The following is a 15,856-nucleotide window of genomic DNA, read 5'->3' on the forward strand; positions in this document are numbered from 1 at the left end:
TGCTCATAAATATAAACACAAAGCTCAAAAATATGCCATGGAGAGGAAAGGAATAAATAATCTTTATTAGCAAAAATCCATGATAAAATGTGGAACTCTGGGGAAATTGTTAAGTAACTATATACATTCAATATACAAGGTCTTCCAATTTACGATAGCTGGCAAAAAGGTCAGAGACACAGCCTTCAGGCAGCAAGAGGTCCAGGTAGGTGCATCGACAATGATGGGTGGGGGGTTCAGCATACCATCCTTATCTACTGGAAAAGATATTATCAAAGTAAGAACCTAATCTCTTTTTCCAGTGCATTAGGGATGGTATGCTGAACCAACAGATATACCTAAGCAGTCCCCAAAAACCTGGGTGGGAGAGATAAGCCTGCCCTCAAAACTGAAGCTCCAAAGGAGGAGTCCTCTTGAACTGCTGCATTCACCCCATAAAATTTGTTGAAAAGAGTGAAAGAACCACCAAGTTGCTGCCCGGCAAATCTCATCCCGTGGAATTCTCCTGGCTTCAGCCCAGGAAGAGGCAATCCCTCTCGTTGAATGCGCTCAGAGAGCGAAGGGAGGCTGCCTTTCGCAGACAATGTAGGACAAAATAGCTGACCTGATCCATCTTGAAATGGTAGCTTTGGAAGCCAGCCTCCCCTTCTTAGCCAGATTTGTCAACATGAAGAGATGGTCCGAGAGACAAAAGTCATTTGTAACCTCCAAATAACACAAGATAGCCCTCCAGACATCCAGCACCTTCAAGACTTTGTCTTTTTTTCTTAGATTCAGAGAGTTGGAAAGCTGGAAGTCAAACTTCCTGGTTGATGTGAAATGCCGAAACCACCTTTGGCAAGAAAGAGGGAATGATCCTCAAGGAGACCCCAGCCTCCATGATATGCAGGTAAGGATCCTTGCAGGACAAGACTTGCAGTTCAGAGACACCTCGCAGAAGTAATGACATCCATAAATACTATCTTGATAGTCAGGCCAATGAGGGTGGCATTTTCCAGGACAGACAGGGCTGGCGAACCGGAGGCCTCAATCTCGGAGCACCCTTAAAGAATCTAACATCTGGGTGTGAAGAGAAAGAATATCTGGCACCCTGGGACTTAAAACAGGAAACTCCAGCCACTTGAACCTTCAGGGAGGAAACTGCCAGCCCCATATTCAGACCTTTTTGAAGAAAGGACAGGATGCCCGACACCAAAGCCATGGCAGGATCCAGCTGCTCCTTGCGGTACCAACGTTGGACGATCAGACCTTAAGAGAAGAGTCCCTGGAAGGGCTGAAGCTTCAAAGTGGGACCGATCTGAAGATGCACTAGGTCCGTGTACCATGGGCACTGAGTCAGTCTGGAGCCACCAGGATAACCCGTCCCATGTCTAGCCACTCTTCTGAGGACTCTCCCCATCATGGGCCAGGGAGGGAAAAAGTATAGGAGTTCATCCACAGGCCAAGGCTGAACCAGTGCATCAATCCCGGTGCTTCCGCACTCGTATCTATGGCTGAAGAATCACACTGCTTTCTTGTTTCTCACTGTCACCATGAGGTCGAACACATGGCTGCCCCAATGGTCAAAAATGCTCTGAAACACTTGAGGCAAGAGAGACCATGCTCCCGGGTCCAAAGTATGTCTGCTGAGAAAGTCTGCCTGCACGTTTTGCACTTCCACAACGTGAGCCACAGTAATGGCCAGAAGATGAGTCTAAACATAAGAACATAAGAAATGCCTGCACCAGATCAGACCATGGGTCAATCTAGTCCGGCGATCCGCACACGCGGAGGCCCAGCCAGGTCTACCCTGGTGAATTCCTTAGTTACTCAATGTGTCTTTCAAGAAGATATGCATCCAACTTGCCCTTAAATCCTGGAATGGTGGTTTCCTCCATAACTCCTCCGGGAGAGCGTTCCAGGCATCCACCACTCGCTGTGTGAAGCAGAACTTTCTGACATTTGTCCTGACCCTGTCTCCCCACTGCTTCAGTCCATGACCTCTTGTCTAAGTCACCTTCGAAATGTGAAAAAAGGTGTTTCCTGTTCTATTTTGTCGAATCCTTTCAGTATTTTAAAAGTCTCAATCAGATCCCCTCGCAGTCTCCTCTTCTCGAGGGTGAAAAGTCCCAGTTTTCTGAGGTGATCTTTGTAGCTCAAATTCTCCATACCTTTTACTAACTTTGTCGCTTGCCTCTGCACCCTCTCCAGTAGTATTATATCCTTCTTTAGATAGGGAGACCCTACGGAAGAGAGCTTACGCCTCCTTCTGGAGGCCGATACTCATGGTACCTCCCTGCATGTTGATGTAAGTCATTGCTGCGACGTTGTTTGAAAACACTCTGACCATCTTGTTCACCAACCAGGGCTGAAAACAAATCATTGCCAATCAGATGGCTCAGGGCTCCAGCCTGTTGATGGACCAGCATTGTTGCGATGGAGAACATTGCCCCTAGACTGGGCATTCTTCGCAATGCACTCCCCAGCCCAAGAGGCTGGCATCTGTCATCAGAGTGGTCCAGGAGTCTGCCTATAGAGGCATCCCTGAGGCCGACGACCGAGGGCAAAGCCACCAAGCCAAGCTGCAACAGGCCACTGTCATCCATGACAGTCAAACGTGAAGAGGGTCCCTCTGCGGTGACCAGCAAGAGAGAAGGGAGTGCTGTAGGGGGCGCATATGCGCTCTTGCCCAAGGAACCATCTCTATCATGGCTTCCATCGAGCCCTGAACCTGAAAAGAATCCCACGCTGTGGAGACTGCTGAGCCAGGAGAGCAGAGATTTGGTTCCCAAGTTTCAGTCTGTCTCTGGAAGAAACACCCGGCCTTTCTCCATGTCAAACTGGATACTTAGATACTCTAGGGACTGGACAGACTGCAGCTGGCTCTTCTTCAGGTTGACAATCCATCTCAGTCTTTGTAAGGACATCAAGATATTTTGAACTGCTCCACTTGAGTGAGAGGGAAAGAGAGATGATGCACATGAAGATATGAAGAAAGAGGAGAATTGTTGGGCATAGGAAGGGAGAGATGAGGGAGTAATGTTGGATGTGGTTGTGGAGAGGGAACAGTGGGATGAATGGAAAGGAATTTAAGAGGGGCCTCAAGGAGGTGGGGAAGGTAGGAAGAATACTAGGATCTGAGTTACATACAAATTCAATTTAAGAATGGTTTAAAAAAACAGACCCTGTTCTTAACCCAGGGACTGCCTGTATTATCAGGAAGTATGTTATAAAAAGAGAATCAGTCAATCATAGTGAAGGAAGTTAAACACATGGTTGGCATTTTTATCTTCTATAGAACTGTCAAAGTCTTATTCTTTTATTAGCAACTAGTCTTTAAGCCCGTTACATTAACGGGTGCTAGAATACTGTTCACCCTCTATGTTGCCCCTTCCATTCACTACCCTCTCTTCTCTTTCCATCCAGGGTCTGCCCTCTCTCTCTCTGTCCCATATGGCCTCTCTCCATCTCCTCCTTCCTTTTGCCTTGGTCTGGCATACCTTCCTCCTTCCCTCCAAGCCATTCTCTCCCCCTCTGCTCCTTTCCTCATTTAACTACTTCATTGGTCAGCAGCAGCATTCAAAATTCATTGCTGTTGCTGGCTTCAGGTCTTTCTCTCTGGCTGGTCCTGTTTTCATGAAAACAGGAAGTAGGCAGGACCGGCCAGAGAGGAAGGCCTGAAGCCAGCAACAGCAGCGAATTGTAAACGCTGCTGCTGCCTGAAGCACCCGAGGCAGACGCTTCTCTCCCCTCCCAGCCCAACCCCCGCTGACTCTGTGACCTTCCCAGCAAGATGACTTTAATATCAAACCTCCCTCCAGCGTTGGCAGCCGCAGCACGCTAAACAGGCTGCTTCTGCTTTATTCTGCCGTTGAGTCTCTCTGTCGCGTCATTGATGACGTAATCAGTGACGCGGCAAAGGGACTCAACTGCAGGAGAAAGCCCGAAGCAGCCTGTTCAACGTGCAGCGAGTGCCAATGCTGGAGGGATGTTTGTACCGGTGCAGAAGCGATACGTCTCTCCCCCTCCAGTACCTGTGCAGCACTTTGCTGCGGCGCATCCTCCCATGGGGGGTGGGGGGGTTTGCATAGTGGGAGCCGGGTGAGAGCGGCAATCTCCAGTTGGGTTATTTTTTTTTTAAAGTTGAAAGCCGGCGCTGCAGCTCCTCTCTCGATCCTGGTGCAGTTCGAGAGAGGAGCCGGTACCATTCACGGTGAGGAAGGCCGCCGCAGCTGTGTAATTTTTTTATTATTATTTGAAAGTCGCCGCGAGAAAGTGGTGACGTAAAACCCGCGCATGCGCAATCGTGTTTTCGCGACGGATCAGGGAACACGATTTTTTTAGTGCGCATGCGCGGCCTAGCATTTTATTATATTAGATAGCTTCACATTCACTTAGACTGTTGGCAGTGTTACTGAACCACTGAGCAACTGCATGATTGGGCTGTGCGGCAATGCTCTAATCACATGGGGGTAAATATTCAGTAGGCGACAGAGAGTGTTTTCCTAGTTACTGTTGGCTTTATGCCTTGATATTAAAATGCCAGGCCATTTAATATTAAGGCACCGGCACTAAATAACCAGGTTTATGCAGCAGACTATTTCTGACTGGACTTCCTTATATACTGCCACTTAACTACCTAAGTGAAACCAGATAAAGAAAGGACTGAGTTTTATGCAGTCCAAATTTGGTCACTTAACTTGGGCTGTTAAGTGCTGGCATTTAACTGCAAAACTGCCTACTCTTGTCCCTGAACCACTTATTAAATAGCTGGTTATAGTGCTGATATTCAGTGGCACTAACAAGATCTCAAAAGTGTTTACAAGGATGGAATTGCTCCCTTATGAATATCAGATAGTTCCGCACAAACGATTTAACTAGCTTGCAGCCTCTTACAGTCACTTGAATCGCTTTAAATATCGACCCAATGATTAATATCTGATGAACTTATCATGTGCAGAGGGGAGTGGCCCTGGATACAATCAGTAGATAGCTGTGGTAGGGAATGTCATGGGAGTGGTCTTACCGTGCAGTGGAAGGCCGGTGCCCACCATATACAATTAGCGAGCGGGAAGCACGGTGAAAGACCATGGAGTGACCTGCAGCTGCTGGTGGTTTCCCCCCTGATGGGATCACCTGCTCCCACTTCCATGTCTGCAAGTGGATCCGCAACATCTGCGAAGAGAACAAGTCTGTCTGGGTACGACCTGCAGGGGCAGAGAAAAATGTCAGAGATCATAGGAAAAAAATTATCATGCAACAATATGCTCTTGGGTAATTACAGTGCAACTTCTGACAGCAGGGCCAAAACACAAAATTTGTCCCAGGCTGTATGAGAAATCCAGGTTCAGTTCATTTCTGCTCACTAAGTTAACCAAAGCTAGGGATACCATAGAGGCAGCATTCACAGACTACCGAAAAATAGGATATATCATGTGGCATACAACGGTAATAACTAGCAGCTACGTTCATTAGGCATATGTAGTGGGTTCTAAATAGGGTTGTTGATGAATTAACTAGTGTGATTAATGCATTAATTTTCTGCACAATTAAGTTTTAATTGTACCAGGGTCAGCACAATTAAGTTTTAATTGTACAGGGTCGGACACTTCACACACACATTCCAATGGCTAGCAGTTCTCTCTCCCCCTCTCTTCCCCTTTTGGTGATTTTTGTACACTTGCCTGGGTTACAGACAGGATCTGCAATGCAAGCAGACTTCATCCACCAGCCCCAAGAGTCTTCCTATAGCTATGTCCTCTGATGCAACTTCATTTCGCAAGAGCACGACATGGTTGCAAAAATGGCCAGTAGAGGAAGACTGTTTATATTGTAGATGCCATTCGTGGCCTAGGCAAGTGAGTGAGTGAGAGAGAGAGATATGCTGGACTGCCAAGAGGGACTGGAGATATAGTGTACTAATAACTGAAGATTCATTTTTTAAAATTGTCCAACAGCCCTAGTTCTAAAGAAAGGCGGGCCTGTGGCTCCTGGTCAAGGACTCTCACAACAATGGCTCAATTAAAAATGGAGAAAAATGATAAAATCCCAGGAACTCAAGTTAAGTTGTGAATGAAGCCCTAATAAAAGGATGGTTGCAATAAATCTGGAAACTCAAAATAAAGAGCAAACCACTGCCAACTTAAAAAGTAATATGGGATTCACCTTCTACACTGCCGCACCTCTGTAATCAAATGGATCCAGAACACTGGTCCAAAATAACAGTAACGGTTTTACTCCAACTACTTCTGAAACATCAACAAACCTTCCAAAAACTGTCTATAAATCAGGATTCCACCGCATCAAACCCAATCTCCAACCAGCAGATCCAAGGGAACCTAGTTGTCACATAGCCATTGCAGGCACTAGAAATACAATCCCCAAATCACTTACCTCCAAAAACATATAACCAATTATCAACAACCGCTGCAGCATGGCTAGCCAATCCTGGAAGCTTCTGGGAGTTTAGTAGAAGGATCTCCTGCCACTTGTCTCTCTGGGGGCTATAAATCCACACATCATTAGCCAATGAGCCACCAGCTACCTCACCCCCAAAAATGATTAGTGTCCCATTCCATTCTACAGCCACATGTGAATGTCTTGGAAGCTGACAGGGGAGAGAGAAAGAGGGAGGGGGATGAGAGGGAAAGAGGGAGGGGGATGAGAGAGAGAGAGGGAGGGAGGGAGAAAGGGAGAGAGAAAAGCATTATTGTACTTCATGTATAAATGTCACAAACCCTAAGATAAGAGGGATAAGAAGGGACTCAGATTATACTACAACTGTGTATGAAAGAGCAGATACACAAGTTACTGGTCTTTGATTTTTTTTTAAATTTGTTGAATTGTGCGAGGCTGGGGAAGGTAAAAGTTATTCTAAAGATCTCTGAGAAGTGTTGCCACTTTCTGGTGCAAAGGAAAATCTCTTATTCAGAAATGCTTTCGATATCATTTTCAAAGCTTCCTCACAGACAGGACTGCCTTTATCTTTAGTACTAGCCTTAAATGTTTTATTTTTCTATATACTTAATGGAGTTCTCCCCCCCTAGCCTCATGTACGTCAGTCAAGTTTTACAAGTATGTATTATCCTAAATTTTAAATCTATGTACGCCCCTTATAATTAGGATAGGCAGAATAACAAATTTTAAATAAACTTGGGAAATGCAAGTGGTTTATTCTAAGACTTATGTCACATAACTTACAGGAGAAGGCCTAAGCATCTTTCGTTCCCAGGCATTTGAAGTAAAGTTATAAAGCACTAGGTCCCCAAGAGCTGAGTTCAAATCAAGACCTGAAGGAGACAGGAAGAAGGACAAGCAGCTATGAGCCAAGTCTGTACCAGTATTGCAGCATGTGATCTCCAGAAGTACAGGGAGTAAAATAAAGCAAAGCTGCTGACCTGTAATACAGGTCACAAGATAAATATAAACCATTTTCGGCAATGGCAAGACTCAAGACTCCCAGACATACTATAAGGCCTTTCTGTGCATGCATAGGAATTTCCATGTAAGTTGCTGCATCTGTGGTTCCTCGGTCTCATGTAAAATCAAGGAGTTAACTCTAGGATTACCATATGGCTCCAGAAAAAGGAGGACAGATTGAGACATGTGGGTTTTACTTCCATTGAAAGCAATGGAAGTAACACCCGGATGTCTCAATCTTCCTTTTTCTGGAGCCATATGATACCCCTAGTTAACTCTCTGAGATAATGGAAGAGATTACATTTATGATTTATTTTACTGACTACAGGGAATCTCCATTACATGTAAGCAGCTTTGCTTTCTCTACTGACAAGCAGGATAAAATCGACCATAGTAGTGAAGAATCCACAACTGAGATCTGCCTCCACCATGTCTTGAAACTGAAGGGTAGCTATCTGGATGATTTTGCAAATTACCACCCCAAGTCCAATTTGCCTTTATCTTATTGCTGGCGGAATCCTGCAGAAAAAATTTCAAATTTCTGTGCACAAAATTAGCAAATTATGCAAATTTGTCATAATTTAAGCAATATTTTTGCTAATTATTATCCATATTCCATTTAAATAAAGTGTTTTTCGTCCACCTTTGTTGTCTGGATATTTTATTTTTCCATCAAGTTGGTCCAAGTTTCTCTTTTCTGCTTTCCTGTTGCCTGCTAATTCTCCTTCAAGCGGCTGCTATCCATTTGGCCATTTTTCTCTCTCCTATCTATTCCTTCACTACATCTGCCTCTGGCATACGAGGGGCTGCTGCAAAGTCCTCACCCCAACCAAGAAGAGAATGATGTGGAGCCGTGAAACTTACAAGTTATTCCACACTTTTCTTGACATTTCTCGTTTCATTTAATTCCTTCCTCAGCCCTCCATTCCCTTTCATCTTCAATGTACTCCCATTACCATATTTCTACCCTCTCATCCATTTCCCTGCCACTCTTTCCTCTCTCCTCAGGGATCAACCATTCTCAGTGTCTTCTTTCCTCCACTCTTATAGCCCAGCATCTGTTTCCTCTTCCTTCCCTTTCCACTCTCATAGCCTGACATCTACTTCTTTCTTCCCTCGTGTACTTTTTCCCCCAATGGTCTAGCATTTCTCTCACTCTTATTGCCACTCATCACTCCATTCTGCTCCTGGATCCAACATCTCCCCCTTCTCCCTCCCTACCCCTCCCTCTCATTCACCTCCATGTCCAACACCTCTCTCTCTCCCTTGCATTCCTCCCCCAATTCTCGATTTCTTTAACTGGGTGACCAAAGAATTGAATAGAGGGAATGTGCTAGATGTGGTGTATTTAGATTTTAGCAAACCATTTGACTGTGTTCCATATAGGTGCCTAATAAATAAACTAATTGCCCTATGTGATTGACCGGATCAGGAACTGGTTGAGTGGAAGGCAACAGAGGGTAGTGGTCAATGGAGATCACTCTGAGGAAAGGGATGTTACCAGTGGTGTACCTCAAGTTCGGTTCTTTGGCCTGTTCTTTTTAACATTTTTTATAAGCGTTATTGCTAAAGAGCCGTCAGGTTAAGATTTGCCTCTTTGCAGATGATACCAAAATCTGCAATGGAGTAGACACCACCAATGGTGTGAATAACATGAGGAAATGACCTAGCGAAGCTTTAAGAACAGTCTGAAATTTGACAGCTAAAATTTAATGCTAAGAAATGCAAGGTCATGCATTTCGGCTGCAAAAACCCAAGAGAACAGTACAGTTTAGAAGGTGAAGAACTTTTGTGCACATAAGTGAAACGGGTCTTTTAATAGTATACGATGATCTTAAGGTGGCCAAATATGTTGAAAAGGTGACAATGAAAACTAGAAGGATGCTAGGGTGCATAGGGAGTGGTATGGCCAGTAGGAAAAAGAAGGTATTGATGCCCCTGTATAAATTTCTGGTGAGACCTCATTTAAAATATTATGTAGAATTCTGGAGACCGTATCTTCAAAAAGATATAAACAGGATGTAGTTGGTTCAGAGGAAAGCCACTAAAATGGTTGGTGGTCATCATAAGGTGTACGAGGACAGACTTAAAGATCTCAATTGTATACTTTGGATGTAAGGCATGCAAGGGGAGATATGATAGATACAGAATAAAGGTTGAAGTTAAGCGGTGACAGGTTCAGGAGTGATCTAAGGAAATAATTTTTTACAGAAAAGGTGGTAGATGCGTGGAATAGTCTTCTGGCAGAGATGGTGGAGACAAAGGCTGTGTCTCAATTCAAGAAAGCATAGGACAGGCATGTGGGATCTCTTAGGGAGAGGAGATGATAGTGGATGCTGTAGGTGGGCAGACTGGATGGGCCATTTGGCCTTTATCTGCCATCATGTTTCTATGATGAAATAATCTATTCAACTTCCTGCTATATAGGAAAATCTTCAGCAGGTATAAGAGGGACTTCCTGGAGAGAATGATGGCTCTCCTGCTACTAGAGATGTTTCTGGAAGGTTCAGTAATGATTTTTGATGAGAATGAATGTTTATTCAGCCTTACTGCTGAAAAAGTTTCTCTTATGAGTACGGAACGTTAGCTAATATATTCTGTTATATTCTCTCAAATGCTCTTTGGTCCAACATTGTGGGTTATTTAATCTGGATTTTTTTAACCAACCTGTAGTGGCCCAGTCAATGGGGATATTGTTTGGGAAAACAGACATAAGTGATACTCTTGGTAAGGGAGACAAAAATTTTATTTCTTAAGGCTTGTGTGGTGGAAAAGAAGTACATCCTACAACACTGAATGCACGAAACCCACCTCCATTTTAGTCTTGGAGGGGAACTTCTCATAATTTAATGCTCTTAGAGGGAGGCTCAGGATACTTCAATCCATCGGCATTATAGACCAGGTCCTTTCCTGGTTTATATCATATTTTGCAGATCGTACTTCCACCGTGTCCTTTAATAACTCAACCTCTGAAAGCTCCTCAACTACATATGGTGTCCCCCAGGGATCCATTCTTTCCCCGCTTTTATTTAACATTTTTCTTGCCCCATTGATGATCCTGTGCCAATCCATTGGTTTTAACGTATTTGCTTACGCTGATGACATTCAGCTCCTACATCCATTAGATACTAACAATCCATTGGACACAATAACAATTAATAAGAAGCTTGAACAAATACAACAATGGTTGGACACCAATAGATTAGCGCTTAATGTCAACAAATCAAATGTGATGCTTTTTCCTTGGAAAGACAGTTCAAAACTTCCCATTTCCATTAAGGGTTCCCCCTTACAATCAATAAACAACATTAAAATTCTAGGGGTTATTTTCGATTATAAATTAACCTTCCATGATCAGATTAGTAGCATTGTTAAATCAACCTTTTTTAAACTCCATCAAATTCACTCAGTTTCACAATTTCTTTGTTCAAAATCTCTCAACATTCTTATCCACTCTCTGGTGATTTCTAAAATTGACTATTGCAACACCCTATTTAAAGGAATTGCCCAAAACGAAATTAAACGTATGCAGATTATTCAGAATGCTTCTATCAAGCTTATATCAAAAGCCAAGAAATTTGATCACGTGACACCTCTTCTTAAGAAAGCACACTGACTTCCGGTAGCTCACCGGATAACATATAAATTATGTCTGCTTACATTTAAATCCCTACTTTATAAAACTCCTGCTTTCATCTATAAATTACTAATTCCATACACTTCTAATAGAACGCTGAGATCTAATGAACAACACTTGCTGACGATCCCTTCACTTAAAATTATTAGTACAAGGCGGCAAATTATTTTTTCTATTACAGACCCCCCAAACATGGAATTCGCTTCCTATTTATTTGAGGGAAGAACGCAACTTGGAGAAATTTAAGAGTAAATTAAAAAGCTTTCTTTTTAAAGACGCCTTTGATAATTAGCTAGCTAGTTTCCTAGCTAATTTTAATTTTATTACATAACCTCATTGAAGCATTTTAACTTCTCTTTCCTCATGTATTTTTCTTAAACTTCTTGCTTATTTTCAAATAATTTTCCCTTCCTTTCCTTGTGTTTTTAGGTTCGTAAAGTTTGTGAATAGTTTTGTAAGACTTAGCTCTTTTTATGCGTCGTATTGTCTCCTAAACCTTGTAATTTTATCACTATGTACATCGCTTAGAATTATGATTAAGCGATTAATCAAAATTTTATTAAACTTGAAACTTGATTAACACTGAATCAACAGAAAAAGTTATTATTGATCTGGGAGAGGTATATTCAGATATTGTCTCCCAAGGCCTTCAGTATGGTACTTAAGGAGTTGCATTTATAAACAAGATGAATTCTCATATTTTATTGTTCACATACATTTTGGAGAGCGATGGAAGGAATAAAAAAAAAAAAAAAAAGAGAGGGTGGGATACAGGATTGAGGGATAAAGGGGCTCAAGAGAGTAAGGGATATAAGAGATGAGTGGGTTTAATTTGTAGATCTCGGGGATCTGCAGTTGAGGCTATAAGAATAGAGGCCTCTAGCATAATTTTTTCTATATATAGGGTAGGTTTCACAGTGGGGAGGTTATTTGTTGTTTTGAGATGGGTAGAGAATAGTTCATTGGATTATTCTTTGTCCCGATAATGGTTGGATCATTACTGTATTCCTTTAGTTCTGCTGTTTTAATTATTCTCACCTGTTGTATTTTGCTTCATTTGTTTCAATAAAAAGATTTACACATAAATCTTCTGTATGAATCTAGAGTAATTCAGGATCTCTGGGACCTCTGGGCATCTGGAATGAAACATCCAAGGACTGCCTTCTTCCCCTTACCATTCTGGTGAGGAGAGAAGTAACTGGATTCTGCTGCCAAGGGCAACCACCTTTCTTCACTGAAGGACCAAGACTGATCTATTTCCCAGTGTGACTTCTTGACTGGGAAAGGTTTTTCCTGCAGACTCCACTTCCCTTCCTGTAGAGAGTGAGAAGACCAACTTAATGAAACCAGGACATGGGCTGGTAGTGGCTCAGACATCCAGGAAGGGCAAAGATAATCCCTCACATGATACAAAACTGGTTTAATGGGAGGAATCCTCTGATCTACTGGGCCATTTGACCTGACCAAGGGCGTACCCTTCCCACATTTTTAACGAAACATAAGAATTGTTTGAAGATTGACAGAGCCTAGCTTTGTGGGGATAAGAAAATGTCATCTACCTCTAGAACCAAGGTAATATAATCTAGTGATTTTGCTTCTGTTGCTTCTATATCAACATCAGCAATGATGTGATCACTTCAGTCCAATGGGCTTTCAATATTCAGCTGCAGTTGTGCTATGAACTTCAGCACCAATTAGTCTTCAGGTCCATGAGTCATATTCTTTGGCACCAACTGGGAATGGCTTCCATATCAAATGGGTCAATAGGGAGAACACTGGTTGCTCTAAGCATCATGTTTGGTCACAACAGGGCCTTCTTGTCAGCCCCAGGAAATGTACTTGCTAATGGGGACCCCATGCCTTTGATGGCTTTTGGAAGTCTTTAGTGCTCCTGTCCTAACCTCCCTGTACCAAGGGTCCAGGAAAAGAAGTACCTCAACTGGGGGTGATTTTAGACTCTTCATTTAAAAGGCTCAGAACGTCTTTGGCCTCAAGCAATGTAGTGGACATTATGATTAGGGGCCAGCCAGCTTTAGCAGACCACACAGCAGTCAGTGATATATGTTCATGCCCTATGTGGGCACAACTTGAAACACAAAGTAATGTCCACCATGGAGGAAGACTGAAATAAAAGATGGTAAAAGTAAAAATAAATAGGAATGGTTCCCCACAAGCAGAAACAACAAGGTAGCACTAAAAAAAAAAAAAAATGTATTGATGAGACAGCAAAATTCTGTCCATGCAAAAGGAGCAGAGTAAATTATGAAGACAAAAAAAAGGTAAGATTTAAGAACTTGCACTTGCTCAGAAAGACCATTTGTGACCATCTCTGGGAAAACGTGACTAAAGTCTATTGACTTTAATCACATTTTCCCAGTGAGGGTCACATTTAGCCTCTTTCTCTGAGCTATGACAGAGTTGGATGCACATGAGTATTGATAGAATATAGTCACCCCCTTACCTAGCATGTCGATTTCCTCCAGCTTGTCAACAGAGAAAGCAAAAACAAACCCACACAGTCCTAACACAAATATAACTCCCCTTATCCACTCATAAGACAATAATGTATTGTCTGTCTGGTCCCTTATTGCTTCTTGTAGGTTGGATTACTTATTTTATTTAACATTTTTGCTACCGACAGAAATAGGTTCCTGGAGGACAAAGGGATTGAGGGGTACAGATAAGAGCAGTGGAAAGTTTAGAGATAAGTGTTGAGGTAGGCATAAAATTAGTCAAAGGACCGCAGATCAGGCAATATGCCTGATGGGCCACCGCGTGAGCGGACCGCCGGGCTAGATGGACCTCTGGTCTGCCCCGGCGGAGGCGACTACTTATGTACTTATGTACTTAATACACAAGTTCACTAAATAAATTGTGCTGCCATTGTCAAGCATCTATGTTCAGCCTCTGTGCTGTTTGTACATCCAAAGCATAATGTAGTTATGAAATGCCAATCACCAGTCACTGACCTCCAAAGATATAGAAAGCATTGGTGAGTGTCAGAAATGCCCCCGCTGCAGCCATGCGTGGTGTGAAGTTCTGATCCTGCATGCTGACATTGTACCACTTTCCTGCTCCCTGGTTATCACTTAGCGACAGCTCACAGGCCTCACCCACAAATCCAGGATTACACCAACAGCGCCCAGAATCCTGTGGATAGAATAGAAAGATGGATAAGCAAAAGGAGAAATGCAGGCAAGGACACAGGGAAGAGAGGAAGAAAAAGGAGAAGAACTAGGAGAGGGAGCTCTGGGCATGAGAAGGGAGTCAGAAAGAGAGGCAGTGGCAGGGGTAGTGAAAGATGTGTCAAATAGACAGAAAGAAGCAAAGGGTGGCAATGGAGGTCATGAGGGCACTTCAGATGGAGAAGAAATGTAGATGGACTGAAGAGCACCAGATTAAGAAGGTAGCCTACAGTTTCGGGCCTGGCGGATCCAATAGCGGGGCTATGGTGAGGGGAAAAGATTGGGAGTAGAGAAAGGTGTTTCAAACAGATGACGGAACAAGAAAAGCAGTTACCCCATGACAGGATCCATGTGCTGTGCAAGGTGTACCACATTTGGGAATAGCGCAGCTCTCTCCACTCCACCCTGGAAAACAGGAGCAATGACCCATTTCCTGACAGGTCCCATGACCCGAGCATCCCATCAGGCAAAGGGAGAAGCTGTAACTTGCATTAAAACCTAGGCGGTTGTAGTTCGCATCACTGAAGAGATGGAGCAGCATCTGCAGGGTGAAAGAAATTAAGAGAGACTATTCCAGGAAGCCAAATAAAAGATGATAAAGAGCATGGGAGAAAGAGAGCCATGTCAAAGCCTAGGGCCCCCTGCTCCACCTCTATTCTAGTCTAAAAAAAATTTTCCCTGCCTCCTCTACCTTGCCAGATGTAGCTTCAATAGTGGGGGGAAGGCTTCTCCCACTCAGGCTGGCCAGCAGTGGGCTTCTGTAGGAGTCACCATCATAGATGAAGAGATAGTCATATGTGCACTCGGTGTCCATGAACATGAAGGTGAGAATCACACGGTAATTGTTGCTTGGAGCTGGTAAATAAAGAGCCGAAACATGGAGTCACTGACAGAAAATGGAACACAAACACAGAGGCAAAAAAGACTTCTATATCATAAGAACATAAGAAATGCCTCCGCTGGGTCAGACCTGAGGTCCATCGCGCCCAGCAGTCCGCTCACGCGGCGGCCCATCAGGTCCAGGACCTGTGCAGTAATCTTTTATCTATACCCCTCTATCCCCTTTTCCAGCAGGAAATTGTCCAATCCTTTCTTAAACCCCAGTACCGTTCGCTGCCCTATAACGTCCTCTGGAAGCGCATTCCAGGTGTCCACCACACGTTGGGTAAAGAAGAACTTCCTAGCATTCGTTTTGAATCTGTCCCCTTTCAACTTTTCCAAATGCCCTCTTGTTTTTTTATGTTCTGAAAATTTGAAGAATCTGTCCCTCTCTACTCTCTCTATGCCCTTCATGATCTTGTAAGTCTCTATCATATCCCCTCTAAGTCTTCTCTTCTCCAGGGAAAAGAGACCCAGTTTCTCCAATCTCTCAGCGTATGAAAGGCTTTCCATCCCCTTAATCAGTCGTGTCGCTCTCCTCTGAACTCTCTCGAGTAACACCATATCCTTCTTAAGGTATGGTGACCAATACTGGACGCAGTACTCAAGATGCGGACGCACCATTGCCCGGTACAACGGTATCTTCCTCCTATTGTAACACAAAGGCAGAAAGATCTTTTGGCCCATCATGTCCCTCCCTCTACTGTAACCCAGAGAAAAGGGTTATGGTCAATCAAGTCCTACTCTTCAACTGTTA

General features: G+C 43.4%; 1 protein-coding gene across 4 annotated transcripts in view; it reads right to left on the reverse strand.

Annotated features, from left to right (window-relative positions):
• MEGF8 (multiple EGF like domains 8) overlaps positions 1 to 15,856 on the reverse strand; it is a 201,476-nt gene that overhangs the window by 154,607 nt on the left and 31,013 nt on the right. For all 4 annotated transcript variants that reach the window (XM_033914129.1, XM_033914128.1, XM_033914131.1 and 1 more), the window contains 6 exons: positions 14,912 to 15,075; positions 14,555 to 14,761; positions 14,005 to 14,185; positions 7,180 to 7,268; positions 6,373 to 6,586; positions 5,006 to 5,186 (listed from right to left, as the gene is read on the reverse strand). In XM_033914129.1, the coding sequence (XP_033770020.1) occupies positions 5,006 to 5,186; positions 6,373 to 6,586; positions 7,180 to 7,268; positions 14,005 to 14,185; positions 14,555 to 14,761; positions 14,912 to 15,075 (1,036 nt within the window). The remainder of the gene's footprint in view (positions 1 to 5,005; positions 5,187 to 6,372; positions 6,587 to 7,179; positions 7,269 to 14,004; positions 14,186 to 14,554; positions 14,762 to 14,911; positions 15,076 to 15,856) is intronic.

The sequence above is a fragment of the Geotrypetes seraphini genome, chromosome 11 (assembly GCF_902459505.1).
Source record: "Geotrypetes seraphini chromosome 11, aGeoSer1.1, whole genome shotgun sequence".
NCBI classification, from domain to species: domain Eukaryota; kingdom Metazoa; phylum Chordata; class Amphibia; order Gymnophiona; family Dermophiidae; genus Geotrypetes; species Geotrypetes seraphini.